The following is a 16,698-nucleotide window of genomic DNA, read 5'->3' as shown; positions in this document are numbered from 1 at the left end:
TCTGCAACCAGCATTCTGCCCTGCCTCTATGCTGGATGAGGCATTGGTGTACATTTTGGCCAAAGCGTAATAAGCCACTCACCACGTCAAAGTCGCCTCTATGGAGTGGTCCCTAACACTAGTTCCTACCTAACCAGTCAATCTGTCCTGGAGGCTGGTTTTAAAGTCAGTATAAAACTGAGTCTGCATATATAGCACCTACCAGTAGCCATTTGGCTCCAGGAGAAGTATATAGTGGGCTCAGCATGCATGGTGGTACTTGCATCCCTGGATCCGATGAAAGCTGTAATGGCACCGGACGGGGTTAAAAGCAGAGTGTGCTTGGCGTGCACGCTGACCTGCATTCCCTGGACTTTGTGTGGCTGTCATGGCCCATAAACAGGTAGGAACTAGTGTTAGGGACCACTCCATAGAGGCGACCTTGACGTGGTGAGTGGCTTATTACGCTTTGGCCAAAATGTACACCAATGCCTCATCCAGCATAGAGGCAGGGCAGAATGCTGGTTGCAGAGTGCTATTGCATTTGTATTTTGCATTTACTGAAAATCACTTGTCTTGAGGTAGATATACCAATTTATTGCCATAGAAGGGATAGCTGTAATTCATACAAGAAGAATTCACAGCCAGGAGAAAAGACCCCATTCCAGCTGCTGACTGTTTCAGATGCACTGATGCGCTGGAAGGAGAGGCTGGACACCCCCAGATCCTAGTCCCAGCCTTAGGCCCTAAAAGTTCTTGTAGAATCTCTTCAACCCTAAAGCAGGGAACCTCTGCGTCTATCCCCTGTAGGGACAGGAAGAACACTGGTGGTTGGAGGTGGAAGGGAACTTTAAACCGCTCTGTTTCCTGTCCCAAGAAGGTCAAAGGGGAACAACCTCCTTTTGTGCTGTCATGAGGGATGAGCTGGAAACACTGAGTATCCATCCCTTGTGGACATAGTCCTGGGGCTGCATTTACAATTCTGCAGCCTTCAGGGGTGAAATCCCCCAGCGTGCTTTGCAATGTTCGTGATTTTCATTATAGTTTATATGTAGAGTTGAGCGGACACCTGGATGTTCGGCTTCGGCCGAACTTCACAAAAAAGTTTGAGTTCGGGACGCGAACTTGACCCCGAACTCCATTGAAGTCAATGGGGACATGAACTTTTGAGCACTAAAATGGCTCTAAAAAAGTCATGGAAAGGGATAGAGGGCAGCAAATGGCAGCAAAATGTGGTTAAGAGCATGGCAAGTGCTATGAAAACAAATATGGATAGGGAAATGACTTAAAATACATAAAAATAAAAAGTAATAATCTTGATCTAGGAGGACGAGGTCCATATGGAGTTGGAGGTTGCGGAGGCGGTGTAGGTAGCCAACACTGGTTTTTGTTTTTTATTTAATTTTTTTGTTTAAATTTGGGTAGACCCCAAAACATTGGGAAATATAACCTGTGATACCCCCCCCAGCCGTGCTAAAAACACGTTCAGACAATACACTGGCTGCAGGGCAGGCCAGCACCTCCAAGGCGTAAAGGGCAAGCTCAGGCCATGTGCCCAATTTGGAGACCCAGAAGTTGAAGAGGGCAGACCCATCAGTAAGTTTGTGTAGGCGTGTGCACACATACTGCTCCATCATGTCGCATGTCCCCGTGCTGTCCACGATCTAATTGGATATCTTCTCTATCAACTTTCGATGTTCTTTTCTGCGCCTACCATGTGGATCACAGTTAGCGGCGAATCAGGGTTCCACACCAGAGATAGAGCGTGAGAAAGGGAGACCACATCCAAGGGAGGTCAATGGCTGAAATGTGATTGAGCGGAAATATGGGACAAGTTGTTAAAGCGGAAGGATCGAATGAAAGGAGGGGGCGCGTGAGAAATTTAAGTCCCTGTCGCCTAAGCAGAGCAGGGGTTTTTCATAGGCAAAATGGGTTAATGTCACCCACCAATGGAACAGACGATTTTTTTAAAATTTCTGTGTCAACTATGCAGAGCAGGGGTTTATTCATGGCAAAACTGTGTTTATGTCACCCACCAATTGAACAGACGATTTAAAAAAAAAAATTGGTCCCTGTCACCTGTGCAGAACAGGGGTTTGTATACGGCAAAATTGGTAAAATGTCACCTGACAATGTAACGGACGATTTTTTTAAATTTAGGTCCCTGTCGCCTATGCAGAGCAGGGGTTTATTCACGGCAAAAATTGTAAAATGTCACCCAAGAATGTAACAGACGCTTTTGCACCCTGCTCCCTCTTTTGCTGTGCTGGTGCCTCTGTGCAACCACCGCCTCTTCCTCCGAACTAGACAGGTCACTCGCATGACCTTGATTCCATGTGGGGTCTAGTATCTCATCATCCTTCACATCATCTTCCACCCACTCTTTACCTCTGCCTTCCTTGTTGGTCTGCAGAAAGCCACAGCAGTTGGCGCCTGTGTTTCGTCATCATCAGAGACGTGCTGCGGTGGTCTTCCCATGTCCTCCTGAAACATAAGTGGTTGGGCATCAGTGCACTCAATCTCTTCCACTTCTGGGGCAGGGCTAGGTGGATGACCCACGGAAACCCTGCTAGCAGAGTCCTCAAAAAGCAGAAGAGACTGCTGCATGACTTGGGGCTCAGACTGCTTGGCTGATTTCCAAGGGGGTGAGGTGAAAGACTGATGGACATAGGCTGCAGGTGCCAACTCTGATCTTTCAGCAGGAGACAACGTGAAGGAACTGGAGGCACTGTCAGCAACCCAATCTATCGCCTGTACTTGTTCTGGCCTCACCATTCATAGAGCCGCATTAGGTCCGACCAAATACCGCTGAAGATTCTGTCGCCTACTCGCACCTGAGGAAGGTGTTTCACTTGTGCGTGTAGCTGGCACAGATCGACCAAGTCCTCTCCCTGCAACAGGAGATCCACCAGCAGCACCAAGACCGGGGCCACGTCCCTTATTTGACGCTCTCCTCATTCTTTGCGTTCACCAACCAAACTAACAGATGGTTTATGTCAGGCGACAATGTAATCGCCAATAGTCAACAATTAGGTTCACTGAGAGTAAATGGGTGTTTTTTTTAACCCAGTATATAATTGCAGTATTTAAATCTTGTATTTCACTGTCAGAAATGCAGCAAAGGCCCCAGATGTAGTGTCTTCCAAAAAATTGGTGTTTTTTTTAAACCCAGAATATAATTGCAGTATTTAAACCTTGTATTTGACTGTCACAAATGCACATATGCTGTGTGGTGCACTGAACTTGCACAAAATGGCCGCCGACGCCCACCTAACTAACAGACGGATACAAGTTCTTTTTCTCTGTCACTGGGCTCAGGGCAGGGTAAAAAGATTGTGCACTGCACCCACAAAACAAAATCTAGGTAGATCGCTGAGTTAACAAGCACTTCTGATTAAAGTTTCTTTCCTATTCTCTCCCTCACAGCAGCAGCATCCTCTCCCTACACTAAGCACAGCAGAGTGTCGTGCAGCTTATATAGAGGCTGGGTCACATGCTGTACTGGCCAATCACAGCCATGCCATTAGTAGGCTTGGCTGTGATGGCTTCTAAGGGCACACGAGTTAAACTCTTGTTGATTGGCTGCTCTGCAGCCTTTCAAAAAGCGCCATTAACTCACCGAACACCGAACTTTCTTCGGCTTCAGTGTCCAAAAATCCTAAAGTTCAGTACGAACCCGAACTTTACAGTTCGGGTTCGCTCAACCCTATTTATTTGGCCTTTTTCATGGACTGATAAAAGGGAACTTCATTTGGCCCCTCTAAACTCCACACCGATCCATTGTTTTCCTGTGTGCACTGCCACCCATGCCCTCATTCTATACTAATGTGACACCCAAAAAACCTCACCATGAGTGCCAGCTCCAGATGACACTGAAGCCCCTAACACTATCCCAACTAGCGGGGCCCTCAGATAAGACCCAGCTGCCCCTACCACTATCCCAACTAGCGGGGCCCCCCAGATAAGACCCAGCTGCCCCTACCACTATCCCAACTAGCGGGGCCCCCAGATAAGACCCAGCTGCCCCTAACACTATACTAACTAGCGGGGCCCCCAGATAAGACCCAGCTGCCCCTAACACTATTCTAACTAGCGGGGCCCCCAGATAAGACCCAGCTGCCCCTAACACTATCCTAACTAGTGGGGCCCCCATATAAGACCCAGCTGCCCCTAACACTATCCTAACTAGCGGGGCCCCCATATAAGACCCAGCTGCCCCTACCACTATCCCAACTAGCGGGGCCCCCAGATAAGACCCAGCTGCCCCTAACACTATCCTAACTAGCGGGGCCCCCAGATAAGACCCAGCTGCCCCTAACACTATCCTAACTAGCGGGGCCCCCATATAAGACCCAGCTGCCCCTAACACTATCCCAACTAGTGGAGCCCCCAGATAAGACCCAGCTGCTCCTAACACTATCCCAACTAGCGGGGCCCCCAGATAAGACCCAGCTGCCCCTAACACTATCCTAACTAGCGGGGCCCCCAGATAAGACCCAGCTGCCCCTAACACTATCCTAACTAGTGGGGCCCCCATATAAGACCCAGCTGCCCCTAACACTATCCTAACTAGCGGGGCCCCCATATAAGACCCAGCTGCCCCTACCACTATCCCAACTAGCGGGGCCCCCAGATAAGACCCAGCTGCCCCTAACACTATCCTAACTAGCGGGGCCCCCAGATAAGACCCAGCTGCCCCTAACACTATCCCAACTAGTGGAGCCCCCAGATAAGACCCAGCTGCCCCTAACACTATCCCAACTAGCGGGGCCCCCAGATAAGACCCAGCTGCCCCTAACACTATCCCAACTAGCGGGGCCCCCAGATAAGACCCAGCTGCCCCTAACACTATCCTAACTAGCGGGGCCCCCAGATAAGACCCAGCTGCCCCTAACACTATCCTAACTAGTGGGGCCCCCATATAAGACCCAGCTGCCCCTAACACTATCCCAACTAGTGGAGCCCCCAGATAAGACCCAGCTGCTCCTAACACTATCCCAACTAGCGGGGCCCCCAGATAAGACCCAGCTCCCCCTACCACTATCCTAACTAGCGGGGCCCCCAGATAAGAGCCAGCTGCCCTTGGCCCCCTAACGCTAACGCACCTAGTGCCACCTCCGGGTCTCTTCCCCGCCCAGCTGTACGCCAGAGCTGGTGACGTCATACACTCCACACTAAGCCGCCAAAGAGAGAGCCGACCAATCAGCGACAAGAGGTGTGGCTTCTGTACCCGACTGTTACTAGCTCCTCCCTAGCTATCGCCGGATGTTGACGGTCGTCTCCCTGCAAACCAGTCCAGGAAGTTTAGTGTGTGCAGCAGTCTGCAGGACGTAGAGGAGCTGAAGGTAAGCGCCTTATGTAATATATAATAATCTATATATACAGTTATATGCTGCTGCTGTATATGTAGGGAACTGCTGATCCGCCATCTACCAGTCTGATGTAGGATGCTGAAACTTGTAGTTCTTGCAGCAAAGCTTCTCTGCAATTTGCCTGAATCTACCTCCTATCAGCTGTTGGGTCTTCTTCTAAGCCTATGTTCACACACAGGATTCGGGAAATGTAAGGGGTACATACAGCGCCGTCTGAATATATCACAACAGCGGGGGTCCCCAAATCTGTGTGAACGGAACGGTGGTGACCATGGAGAGCGGTGGTCACCTCCTGTCAAGAGGCGATGGACATTGTTAATGAAGAAATCCTTTAACCCTGTCAGCCCCAGAGGATTTCCCGCTTTATGCGTTTCCATTTTTTTCACTCCCTGCTTTCCTGGAGCCATAATGTTTTTATTTTTCTGTTCACATAGCCGTATAAGGGCTTGTTTTCTTTTTTTTTTTGAGGGACAATTTGTATTTTCTATCGGCACCATTTATTATTTTATACGAGGTAGTGGGGAGCTGGAAAACAATTCCAAATGGGGGAAGAATTGGGGGGAAAAAAACACAATTCTGCCACTGTTTTATGGGTTTAGTTTTTACGACGTTCACTGTGCGGACACAGAAATGTTACCTTTATTCTCCGAGGGCGATCACAGCGATACCACATTTATTTAGTTTTTCTTGTGTTGTAATACTGAAAAATAAAAACTTTGGAAATAATAATTTTTCTCTTTTCATCACTATACTCTGAGCTCCCATAACTTTTTATTATAGTTGTGTCTATGGACCTTTGTGAGGGCTAAGTTTTTGCAGGGCGATCTGTAATATTTTATCACTCTTATGAAAAAAATAAATCCGTTTCTGAATCGCTGAAAAAAACAGCAAATCGGGTATTTCGATTTTTTTCCATTACGGCGTTCACCATACGGGATAAATGTGTTCATATTTCAATAGTTCAAGCTTATTGGGACACGCAATGCATACAATTTTTTGGTTGTTTATTTTAATTATGGGGAAATATTTTTTAACTTTTTTTTTTAAACTTTTTTACGTGACCCTAGGTCAGTGTTGGCGAGCCTATGGCACGGGTGCCAGAGGCGGCACTCGGAGCGCTCTCTGTGGGCACCCGCACCCTGGAAAAAGTCTATGGCACACTAATATGACTTAGATTTTTCCTGCCCTTCATTAGCGCAGGGCTCGCTATGAACAGCACAGGCAGCGCACTGAGTGTAGCAGGCTATCATAGCTAAATTATAGAGTACATGGAAGATATACTATGTTTGACTGTAGAATTCAGGTTAAATTACCGGGTTGGCACTTTGCGATAAATAAGTGGGCTTTGGGTTGAAGTTTGGGCACTCAGTCTCTAAAAGGTTCACCATCACTGCCCTAGGTGATTATAAGAAGCAATTATTTAAATGCTTCTTCCTTAGGCTCCATGCACACAACCGTATGTATTTTGCGGTCCGCGAAAAACAGATCCGCTAAAAATACAGATGACATCCGTGTACATTCCGTTTTTTACGGAACATCTGGCCCGTAATAGAACAGTCCTATCCTTGTCTGTAATGCGGACAATAATAGGACATGTTCTATTTTTTTGCGGAATGGAAATACGGAATGCACACAGAGTAACTTCTAGTTTTTTTGCAGACCTATTGAAGTGAATGGTTCCGCATATGGTACGCAAAAAAAACGAACGGAGACGGAAAGAAAATACGTTCCTGTGCATGAGCTCTTATATTGCAATTCGTTGCAGATTCGCTGTGTTTTTATGGAGACCTGCCACCTGCAGGGCTCCATAGGAACTACAGCTGTAAAAGCCTTGGCTTCTTCCGAGTGCAGGGCTTTTACATACAACCCACAGCTCTCCCCCCGATCGCCCTGGGGAGCGCAGCACTCCCTGGGAAAGCCGCCTCCGATGCAGTGGTCACAATTGACCATGGCGTCTGAGGGGTTAAATGTCTGTGATCTGCGTTATCGCCGATCGCAAGCATTAGCCCTGGGTGTCTGCTGTTTAAAACAGCAGAAACCTGGCAGCTATGGCAGGCGTCCTCTTTAAAGGCCTAGCGGTGGGGAAAGGGTTAAAGAAGTACACCGGGATTTTTTTCTTTCTTTACCTCTATAGTGCAGGATAGAGGCTTTTGTGTATACCTGTTTATGTGTAAGTTGTGGGTTGTCAGCCATCTTTATTTCTTCTCCCCTCAGATATGGTTTTCAGAGTGATTCCTACATTTCCCATCATGCCTGGCTTTGCAGAGACATAGGGGACAGAGTCTCAACACTCTGCACTGCTCTGAGGGCAACCATGACAGATCAATGATACAGAGCTGCTATCCCCTCACATGTGATGCAGCTTGAGCCTCTCTCCTGCCATCTCTCTCTCCTTGGTCAGCTCTTACATACAGTGTGAAGCTACATCTCATAGAAGCACACTGGAGAGTCAACACACGCAGATAGTACAGGCAGGCAGTGTGAGTCTGGAGGTTTATGTGACTACAGCTAATCACACTCTCACATAGTGACGCTACAGCAAGTTGCAACTTTTTTTTTTTTTTTTTGACTTCCTCTTGCGCAACACATATTGCCGTCGTGAAGCCCCAGCCTACTGCTTGTCCATGGGTTCACAATGCAACAGGCGACATGCTTCATCGTAGGGCTGCAACGAGTACTCAACTAAATCGAGTAATTCGACACGAAAAAATCCTCGATGCAAATTTTTTTCATCGAGAATTCGTTTGTGTCACGTGACCACGGAGCGGGAGTGAAGCGCTTGCTATTACTCCCACTCCGTGGTCTCCCGCTGCACTCGGAATAGTCACCTTTCCAGCAGGGGGCCTCCGGACAGGCCCTGTAGTCCCATTCAAATCACAGCTGTGTAGCGGTGCAGCCATGGAATTGAATGGGGTCACAGCGCAATTCGCAAGTTGCTACAGCCCCAGAATCGCATTAAATCCAGCCCTTGCCACCGCATGCAGCTCAGTGGCTGCCCTGCCATACAGAGATTTTAGGTTGAGCCACCGGTGCCCCAGCCTAACTCCGCTCCCCCCATTACTATAACATGGGTGGTCTGAGATTACCTCGGAGCGGTGCTTGGCCTAGAGTGGAATCGTGGGACCAGGTTCTCATAGGGGCCAAATTGCTGATACTGCTGGAGCCGGAGAGCAGACGTGGTGCAGAAAAGCGCCGGAGGCCCTCACGATAAGCTGCTGCAGAACCTCTTTCTTAAAAGAGGAACACATCATGCCAGGGTGCAGCAGGAGGAGAAGGAACTTGCTGCAAAAGTGATCTGTGGCAGACGAGAGATAAGCATCGCCTACATAGTGCCGCTTATCTCGGTATACTTGTCAGAATGGCATGTTGATGACTATATGATGTACAGACCTCTCAATGGAAAATTCCCAGTGTGATGTATTGTTAACGGATGTCCCCAGTGCTGTCAGGTGACGGTTTTCTCCTTCTCCCCAGAAATGGTGCGCTTACACGTGAAACACGGCGACGAGAGCCAGTTTCTGTTTGATACGACTGTTCACGTTTCTGTAGAGGAGCTGGTGAAGCAGGTGGCCTCCGTATACAATGGACGACTGAAAGTCAGTAGGATCTGTTCAGGTGAGGAGACCCGTGTGCACGGAGAGGATGGGGGGGGGGGGGGGGGCACGCTGCTGTCCAAAGTGTGGAGCATGGGAGGTTTAGGGGGGATACAAGTGACTGACTGCATCTTGCTGCGTATTTCACATACATACATACATACATAGTAAATAAAGGGCATTCCCCTTTAAATAAAAAAATATATAAAATAATCACCAATCACTAGGGGCACAGACAGGCCACGCCCATCCATTGCAACCAATCGCCGCACAAGGTTCCTTCAAAACTTGTACGACCATTGGTTGCAGTAGCTGGGCGTGGATCGGCCACATGTGCCACACGCACCACAGGGTCGCACCCGGCTTATAGTTAACCATTTCACTGCCAAGGATGTCCATCATAAATCATGATCATTAAACATTTAGCCTTGACTGGAATACAGAGTCAGAAGTCCCAGGACACCCTTTTATTTCGGAAACAAACAAAAAAAATGAAATATCTGTATTCCGCAGCAAGTAATGGGTGAGGGGGCCTATCTTTTAGGCCATGTTCCAGAACATGGCCGCCATCTTGAAAGCCGCCATATTGGATCAAAGGCAAAAAAAAAATCTGTGGGAAGGGGGTCATGTAGCATATAAAAAAAAAAAAAAAAAAAAGAATTTTCTAAGAAATCGATTGCCACAATTAGATTTGCAGTAACTATTGTGGTTCAAAACTTCAGAGTTCTGTGTTCAGCACCCGGGGGCACACACCGAACACATCAGATAGCTGTGCATCACAGGGAACGTTCCCGGTTGTAGTTGCAACTTTCTGCATTGATAACTTTTGAACCACAAGAGATATTGCAAATATGATTGCGGCAATCGATTTCTGAGAAAATTCTTTGATATGCTGCATGGACCCCTTTCCACTGGAAAAAATCTGCCCTTGATCCAATGAGGCAGCTTTCAAGATGGCGGCCATGTTCCGGACATGGCCTAAAAGATAGGCCGCCTCATCCATTACTTGCTGGGGTATTCAGATATTTCATTTTCCCTTTCGTTTCTGAAGTAAAAGGGTGTCCTGTGACTTTTGACTCGCCCTGTATAAGGGGTAGAGCAGGAGACTCCACATTTCGGGAGCAGCACTCATGACATGGCCAGTGTTGCTGTCCTCTCCCCCCCTGGATTGGGGTGCAGTCTACGGCAGGACGGTCAGGGCGTATTCTTCTCTGTTACTAATGCAGCTCTCTTCATTCACAGAGATGGAGGAATTGGCGGAACACGGCATCACACTGCCCCCCAACATGCAGGGGTTAACGGACGAGCAGATCGAGGAGCTGAAGCTGAAGGATGAATGGGAAGCAAAATGTGTGCCCAGCGGAGGGAGCGTCTTCAAGAAGGATGAGATTGGCAGGCGGAATGGGCATGGTAACGATGGCAGCTGGTGCCCGAATCTCTCTGTGGTTTCATTGGTTTTAATGGAATAAAATATTGCGGAAAAGAATAAATGTTCAAGTAGAGTGCAGTGTAAGCTGGCGTAATGTGGTATTTTAAAGGGGCGTTCCAGGATTTTTATATTGATGGCCTATTCTCAAGATAGCCCTTCAATATCTGATCGTCGGGGATCCGATACCCCGACGATTCGCTGTGGAGATATGTGCTGTTGGAGATTTTCCCGGGCATGGAAATGCCCTTTTATGTGGCACTCCACCCACCTGTTGCAGCGCTTCGCCCATTTTGAACATCACCCGGTTGTACAACACCTGGCTTCCCTTCCCCAGTGCATTTTGGACACCAGGGCTGCATTGAATAGTCCCAATGCCGCATACACTGACAGTAGTACACTGACGGCTTCTCTATGGGAGAAAGCTTCCCTCCAGTCTGTGCTCAGGAGATTTGCCATCTTTTCCAGGAGTGCACGGAGTCCCCCTTTTTCCTTGAGCATCCGCGGAGAGCTGTCATGTACAAATATCAGTAACGTAGACGTGCACAGGGGGAGAGATTTTAGTTATTATGTTCTTCCTCTTTATTATATTGTTTATATTTTATCCTTCTTTTCAGCACCAAATGAGAATATGACGAAGGTTTTGCAGAAAACAATGGAAGAAGCCAAAGCTTTAATATCTAAGGTAACTTCATGTACTGCGCTCTACGTGTGTCCGTTATATCGTCATACTGAGTCTGGTGTTATGAAATAGATATGGCGGCTTATGGTTTCTAAGCCCATATTCTACCTTATTAATGGGTTTGCTCCACCATTAAATATCATATCCAAATAAAGCTTCCCAGTTAAAACCGTCTAGTGAAGTTATGAAATTACTTGCATAGTATGGCGCCCCCCCAGAGTTCAAAGTATATGCGCATGTAGATCTACTGAGCTGAGTGCTGGTGGTCACACATGCTCAGTTGCTCTCCCCACAGCCAGGTCTCCACATAGTGATCCTCTGTTCACCGCAGGGCAGCCGATAGTGATAGTTTTCTGCCCTGCTTGTCTGGGAAGGTGCAGAGCCTGTGCATTCGTATGACAGTATAACTAAGAAGACTCAGTCTACAGGGGATGTATATAGGGTTTATATTGTCAGCTGCCAGAGGCGGAAGGAGACTGATTCTGCCTCCGGAAGCACAGATTAGCAGCAGCAACAAAGTCATGGAAATAAAATATTTCTTTACCCATTTTTTGGGCATATATTAATTAGCTTCGCCTACATGAGTTTCATTTAGCAGATGCATGTAGCTAAGCTCTGCCCTGTGAAGGAAAGAGCTAAAATAGCAGCTACAAGAGACACATAATGTCACCAAATTAAAAAAGGGATTTACATCTCCACTATCAATCCTTATGGAAGTCATCAGTTTTAAAAAGATGTTGTTTTCCAGTGTAGAGCTCACCACCAGGGGGAGCCATCCAAAGACAGATTTATCAAGTTTCGAAAGGATGTCTTCAGTGAGCTCCCTCTAGTGGTGACTACAGGCAAGCAGAATTTAATTAAATAATTTTTTTCAGCTAAGGCCTTGTTGCATTAAATGCCAAAACGTGACAATCGTCATCTCCCTGTCTTGTTTTTTTTTTTTTTTTTTTGTCTAGAAACAAGCAGAAGCTAATGTTTGTCTCACAATGGAGATGGTAAAAGATGCCTTGGATCAGCTGAGAGGCGCTGTCATGATTGTATATCCTATGGGATTACCACCACACGACCCCATCCGGATGGAGTTTGAAAACAATGAGGACCTCTCAGGAACTCAGGTATGTACTGTCCATGTATGATCTCATTTTCTGGAATTATGAGTAATCGTTTCATAAGAGACTTCATCCTAAACTGATATGTATTGGCCTCGTCTGATGTCGTTCATCTCGGGTTCTATAGATCAATCGGTAGGAATCTAATGAAACTGTTGGCAATTTGCTTAGATTACTAGTCTCCAACCTACAGCTCTCCAGCTGTTGTGAAACCGCAGCTGACTTGGCTTGCTGGGATTTGTAGTTTCGCATTAGCTGGAGCACTACCGGTTAGAGACCACTGTCTTAGAGTACTGTGTCAGGTTTTCAGTAACAGAAATCTCTGAACGGTGCCAAAGGGGTCATAGAGCTCTACAAAGACCTTTTTATTCTGGAAATCATTTGTGGCCCAAGATATCACTGGATCCCCTCACAATTTTTACGCTTCTTATTCCAGGCTGGACAAATGGTCATTGCAGAACCTGATGCCCAGTTGTGGTGGGCCGGGAAGGAGATGCTTAGGAAAAAAAAACTTGTAGACTACACTGGCAAAAATGAGAAGACAAAAATTATTGTGAAGATACAAAAGGTAACAAGGAGCTGTAAAACCCACATTAAAGGGGTTTCCAGGACTAAAAGCATACCTAACTTTTCAACAACCTTTGCATTACTCAATAGCACTGGTCATTATGTGACTTGAGTCTGGCATTTTTGGCATTTTTCTCCTCTGTATACTAGATCTATAGTTTGCAGTTGTCCCTGACCACGTGGGTGGAGACCGGCTCCCATCCACTGCACACAGAAAGTAGAGGAGAATCTGCTTCCTAACTTTCTCACGCTTACTCAAGTTGCTCCAGGTTCATGGAGGACATGACAGCGAAGTACTGACCTGTAAAGATAGAACAAAGCACTTGGACTGAGATATAAACTTCCTTGAACTATTGACTTTTGTTTGAAAAAGTTAGTGACCGTTTCAGTATTCATGACTTATCCTCAGGATGTGTCATAAATACCTCATCGGTGAGGATTCGACTTCCGACACCCCCGCCAATCAACTGTTTGATGGGGCCACAACGCTCAGATAAGCACTGCGGACCTTTCACAGAGCACTGTACGCTATATCGCAGCTGTTCTTGGCATTGCAGCTCAGTCCCATTTAGGTCCAGTCCATAGACTTCTAGATGTGATGAGGAAGAGGTTGCAGAGCTCTCCTGAGTGCTGCGACCCCTTCTGTCAGCTGATTGATGGGGATGCAGGTTGTCAGACCTCCACCGATCTAATACTGATGACCTATCCGAAGATAGGCCATTAATATTTATGTCCTGGACAATAAAATAGCCATTACACGGCAAAGTCTGTGAGGTTGTCAGAATGCCTATATTCAGTGGAGGGGAAAGTGGGGATTGTATCCTGTGTTGAATTCACATGGCTCACTTGGATTCATTTCACCTTAGAGAAGCAGCACTCTCTATAGGGGTTGTCTGATTTGGGCAATCCCACTATGTTCGAAGTGTCCAGGGGTTATAGGCTGATCACAGGGTGTCCCAGCAATCCGCTTAAACCTGACAGTGAGTGTTCAGTTTCCACGCAGCGCCACCACAGGGGAAATGAAGCATTACACAATTCTCATTGAAATCAATGGGCTGTCCCCATGATGCATGGGTCCTCCAGAGTGAGAGACATTCTTTGTAAACCTCTCCTCTCTCTGGTTATCACATGTGTGACCGGAATGAGAGATCCCCCTGAATTTCGGTATTTTACATATTCAGGTAAACTGTAGGGATCTGGTAAACGTTCTCTTCTGACTGACCCTTATCTTGGATGTAAGGACAGTTTTAAAATAAGACTTCTTTAGGGTCCATTCACACGTCCGCAAAATGGGTCCGCATCCGTTCCGCAATTTTGCGGAATGGGTGCGGACCTATTCATTTTCAATGGGGCCGGAATGTGCTGTCCGCTTCCGCATTTGCGGATCCGCACTTCCCTTCCGCAAAAAAAATAGAACATGTCCTATTCTTATCCGCAATTGCGGACAAGAAAATGCATTTTCTATGAGAGTGCTGGCGATGTGCGGTCCGCAAAACGCGGAACGGACATTGCTGGTGTCTGTGTTTTGCGGATCCAGACGTGTGAATGGACCCTTATACCACTCTCTGTGGTCGCTATGAATGCTGATTTCTGTCACCATCTAGAGAGGACAAGGAGCCCCAGCCCGGGAACCTGTAATATCTGAGGAGGAGCAGAGGAAGATGATGATGCATTACCACAGGCGCCAGGAGGAACTTAAGGTAACCCCTTTCTCCCCTCTCAATTCTTTCCTACATTCGGATTTGCTGCAGTCTTCACTCTCAGCGAGTAAAATCTGGGGTGAAAGTCAACGTCACACTCATATTTCAACATAGAATATTTGGATACCCCTTCCGCGTGCAGCCATGTCCTCACCTAAGCACAGTCTCTGCCTCCCACAAGATCAGCCCACTTGTCTCCAGAAATACTCTGTGCTGCAGTTGCCATTTACAAGAGTTTATTAATTGCTGGGTGTTTGTTCCTCGCCCACTTCTAAACGGATCTTACATAAAAGTTTTGTCCAGCCTAGAAGACAACAACCCCATTGAGCCTAACATTTGCCCCGTTATAAAAACCCCAAAACCTCACCTGTCTGCAGTTCCACTGTGCAGGTGCCACTACCCCGTTCTCGTCCAGTTCCCGTAGGGTCAGAAAGTGGCCTTGTCCCATGACCTCTGCAGCCTGGCACAGGCCTTAGCGGTCTAGATGAATGGTATATCAGCAGTGCCCCACTGTGGGGCCCGGCAGTAGCATATAGCATGTGGGCACACAGGTTGTTAGCTCCTAGGCGGACAATCCTTTAAAGAAGACCCGTCCCCTCTCCTGACATGTCACTTTTAGTAACTACTTGCATTCCCCATGTAATAACGATTCTGAAGCCTCTATTCTTACTGTATGTCTCTATGTTGTGCCAGTCCTGTATTATTCCTGCTGGAAGTCAACAAATAAATTGCCAGCAGTAAAGGTGTTACCAGTAGCGGGTGTAGCTGACTCTGTCCAATCAATGCTGCTGGTGTCAGACTGTGCAGGGACACGCCCCCAACTGGTAACACCCCTCTGTACCTTTACTACAAGCTGCTGGCAATTCATTCATTACTTCTAGTAGAAATAACAGAGGAGTGGCCCAACATACAGTCATAAGCCCAGATGCTCCAGAATTGTTGTTATATGGAGACTTGAAGTAGTTATTAATACAGACATGTCAGGAGAGAAGACAGCGCCTCTTTAAGCAGAAATTGACAATGAGTTTACGAATCTTACTTAAAGGGGATGTCTCACATTGGCAAATGGCATTTATCGTGTAGAGAGAGTTAATATAAGGCACTTACTAATGTATTGTGATTATCCATATTGCTTCCTTTGCTGGCTGGATTCATTGTTCAATCACATTATACACTTCTCGTTTCCATGGTTGCGACCACCCTGCAATCCAGCAACAGTATCACTATAGGACAAGGTGATGCCTCTCTGGTGTCCAGGACCACAGGAGTGCCCATGTGCCAGCGCGTCTTCCTATAGTTTACAAGCACGACCACCACTGATGGATTGCAGGGTGGTCACAACCATGGAAACGAGCAGTGTCTAATGTGATGAATCCAGCCAGTGGAGGCAATATGGACAATCACAATACATTAGTAAGCGCCTTGTGGTAACTTTCTCTACACAATAAATGCCATTTGCTGAAGTGAGACGACCCCTTTAAACATCTTCTAGGTCAGGAGCCATTGTTAAGAAAGCGTATTGCGTTCTCTTCCGCTCTCCTTTTACATTTCACACGAGACGTCTATGTGCAACTGGCTGTGGATAGCGTGTAATGTACGACGACGCTTTATTTATTGCAGAAGCTTGAGGAGGATGAGGATATTTCGTACTTGAACACAGATTGGGCAGACAACAGCTCCTTGAAAAGGCAGTTCCAAGGTGTAAAAGACATTAAATGGAGACCAAGATGAAGACGTCTTAAGCTACTTTCACACTGGCGTTTTGGTTTCCGTTTGTGAGATCCGTTCAGGGCTCTCACACGCGGTCCAAAACGGATCAGTTTTGCCCTAATGCATTCTGAATGGAAAAGGATCCACTCAGAAGGCATCAGTTCAGTCTCCATTCTGCTCTGGAGGCTGCTTGCAGCGTTTTGGTGTCCGTCTGATGAAACTGAGCCAAACGGATCCGTCCTGGCACACAATGTAAGTCAATGGGGACGGATCCGTTTTCTATGACACAATCTGGCACAATAGAAAACGGATCCGTCCTCCATTGACTTTGAATGGTGTTCAAGACGGATCTGTCTTGGCTGTGTTACAGATAATACAAACGGATCCGTTCTGAACGGATGCAGACGGTTGTATTATCTGAACGGATCTGTCGGTGCAGTTCCATGACGGATCCGCCACAAACGCGAGTGTGAAAGTAGCCTTACACTGTTTTAACTCTGTCTGCCCTTATATTATATGAATAAATTATCTTTGTCTACACTGGGATTTGTCATGATTGC

General features: G+C 47.0%; 1 protein-coding gene across 1 annotated transcript; it reads left to right on the top strand.

Moving 5' to 3' along the window:
* The first annotated feature begins 5,236 nt into the window (after window positions 1-5,236).
* CFAP298 (cilia and flagella associated protein 298) lies at window positions 5,237-16,283 on the top strand. The gene is made up of 8 exons (XM_040423195.1): window positions 5,237-5,324; window positions 8,826-8,966; window positions 10,187-10,354; window positions 10,988-11,055; window positions 12,009-12,167; window positions 12,598-12,729; window positions 14,333-14,428; window positions 16,049-16,283. The coding sequence occupies exons 2-8, from the start codon at window positions 8,828-8,830 to the stop codon at window positions 16,157-16,159; spliced, it is 873 nt and encodes a 290-aa protein (XP_040279129.1). The 5' UTR covers window positions 5,237-5,324; window positions 8,826-8,827; the 3' UTR covers window positions 16,160-16,283.
* The last annotated feature ends 415 nt before the right edge of the window (window positions 16,284-16,698 follow it).

Source organism: Bufo bufo, chromosome 3, assembly GCF_905171765.1.
Source record: "Bufo bufo chromosome 3, aBufBuf1.1, whole genome shotgun sequence".
NCBI lineage: Eukaryota > Metazoa > Chordata > Amphibia > Anura > Bufonidae > Bufo > Bufo bufo.
The sequence above is the reverse complement of the archived record's forward strand: the minus strand, read 5'-3'. Positions and strand labels throughout refer to the sequence as shown.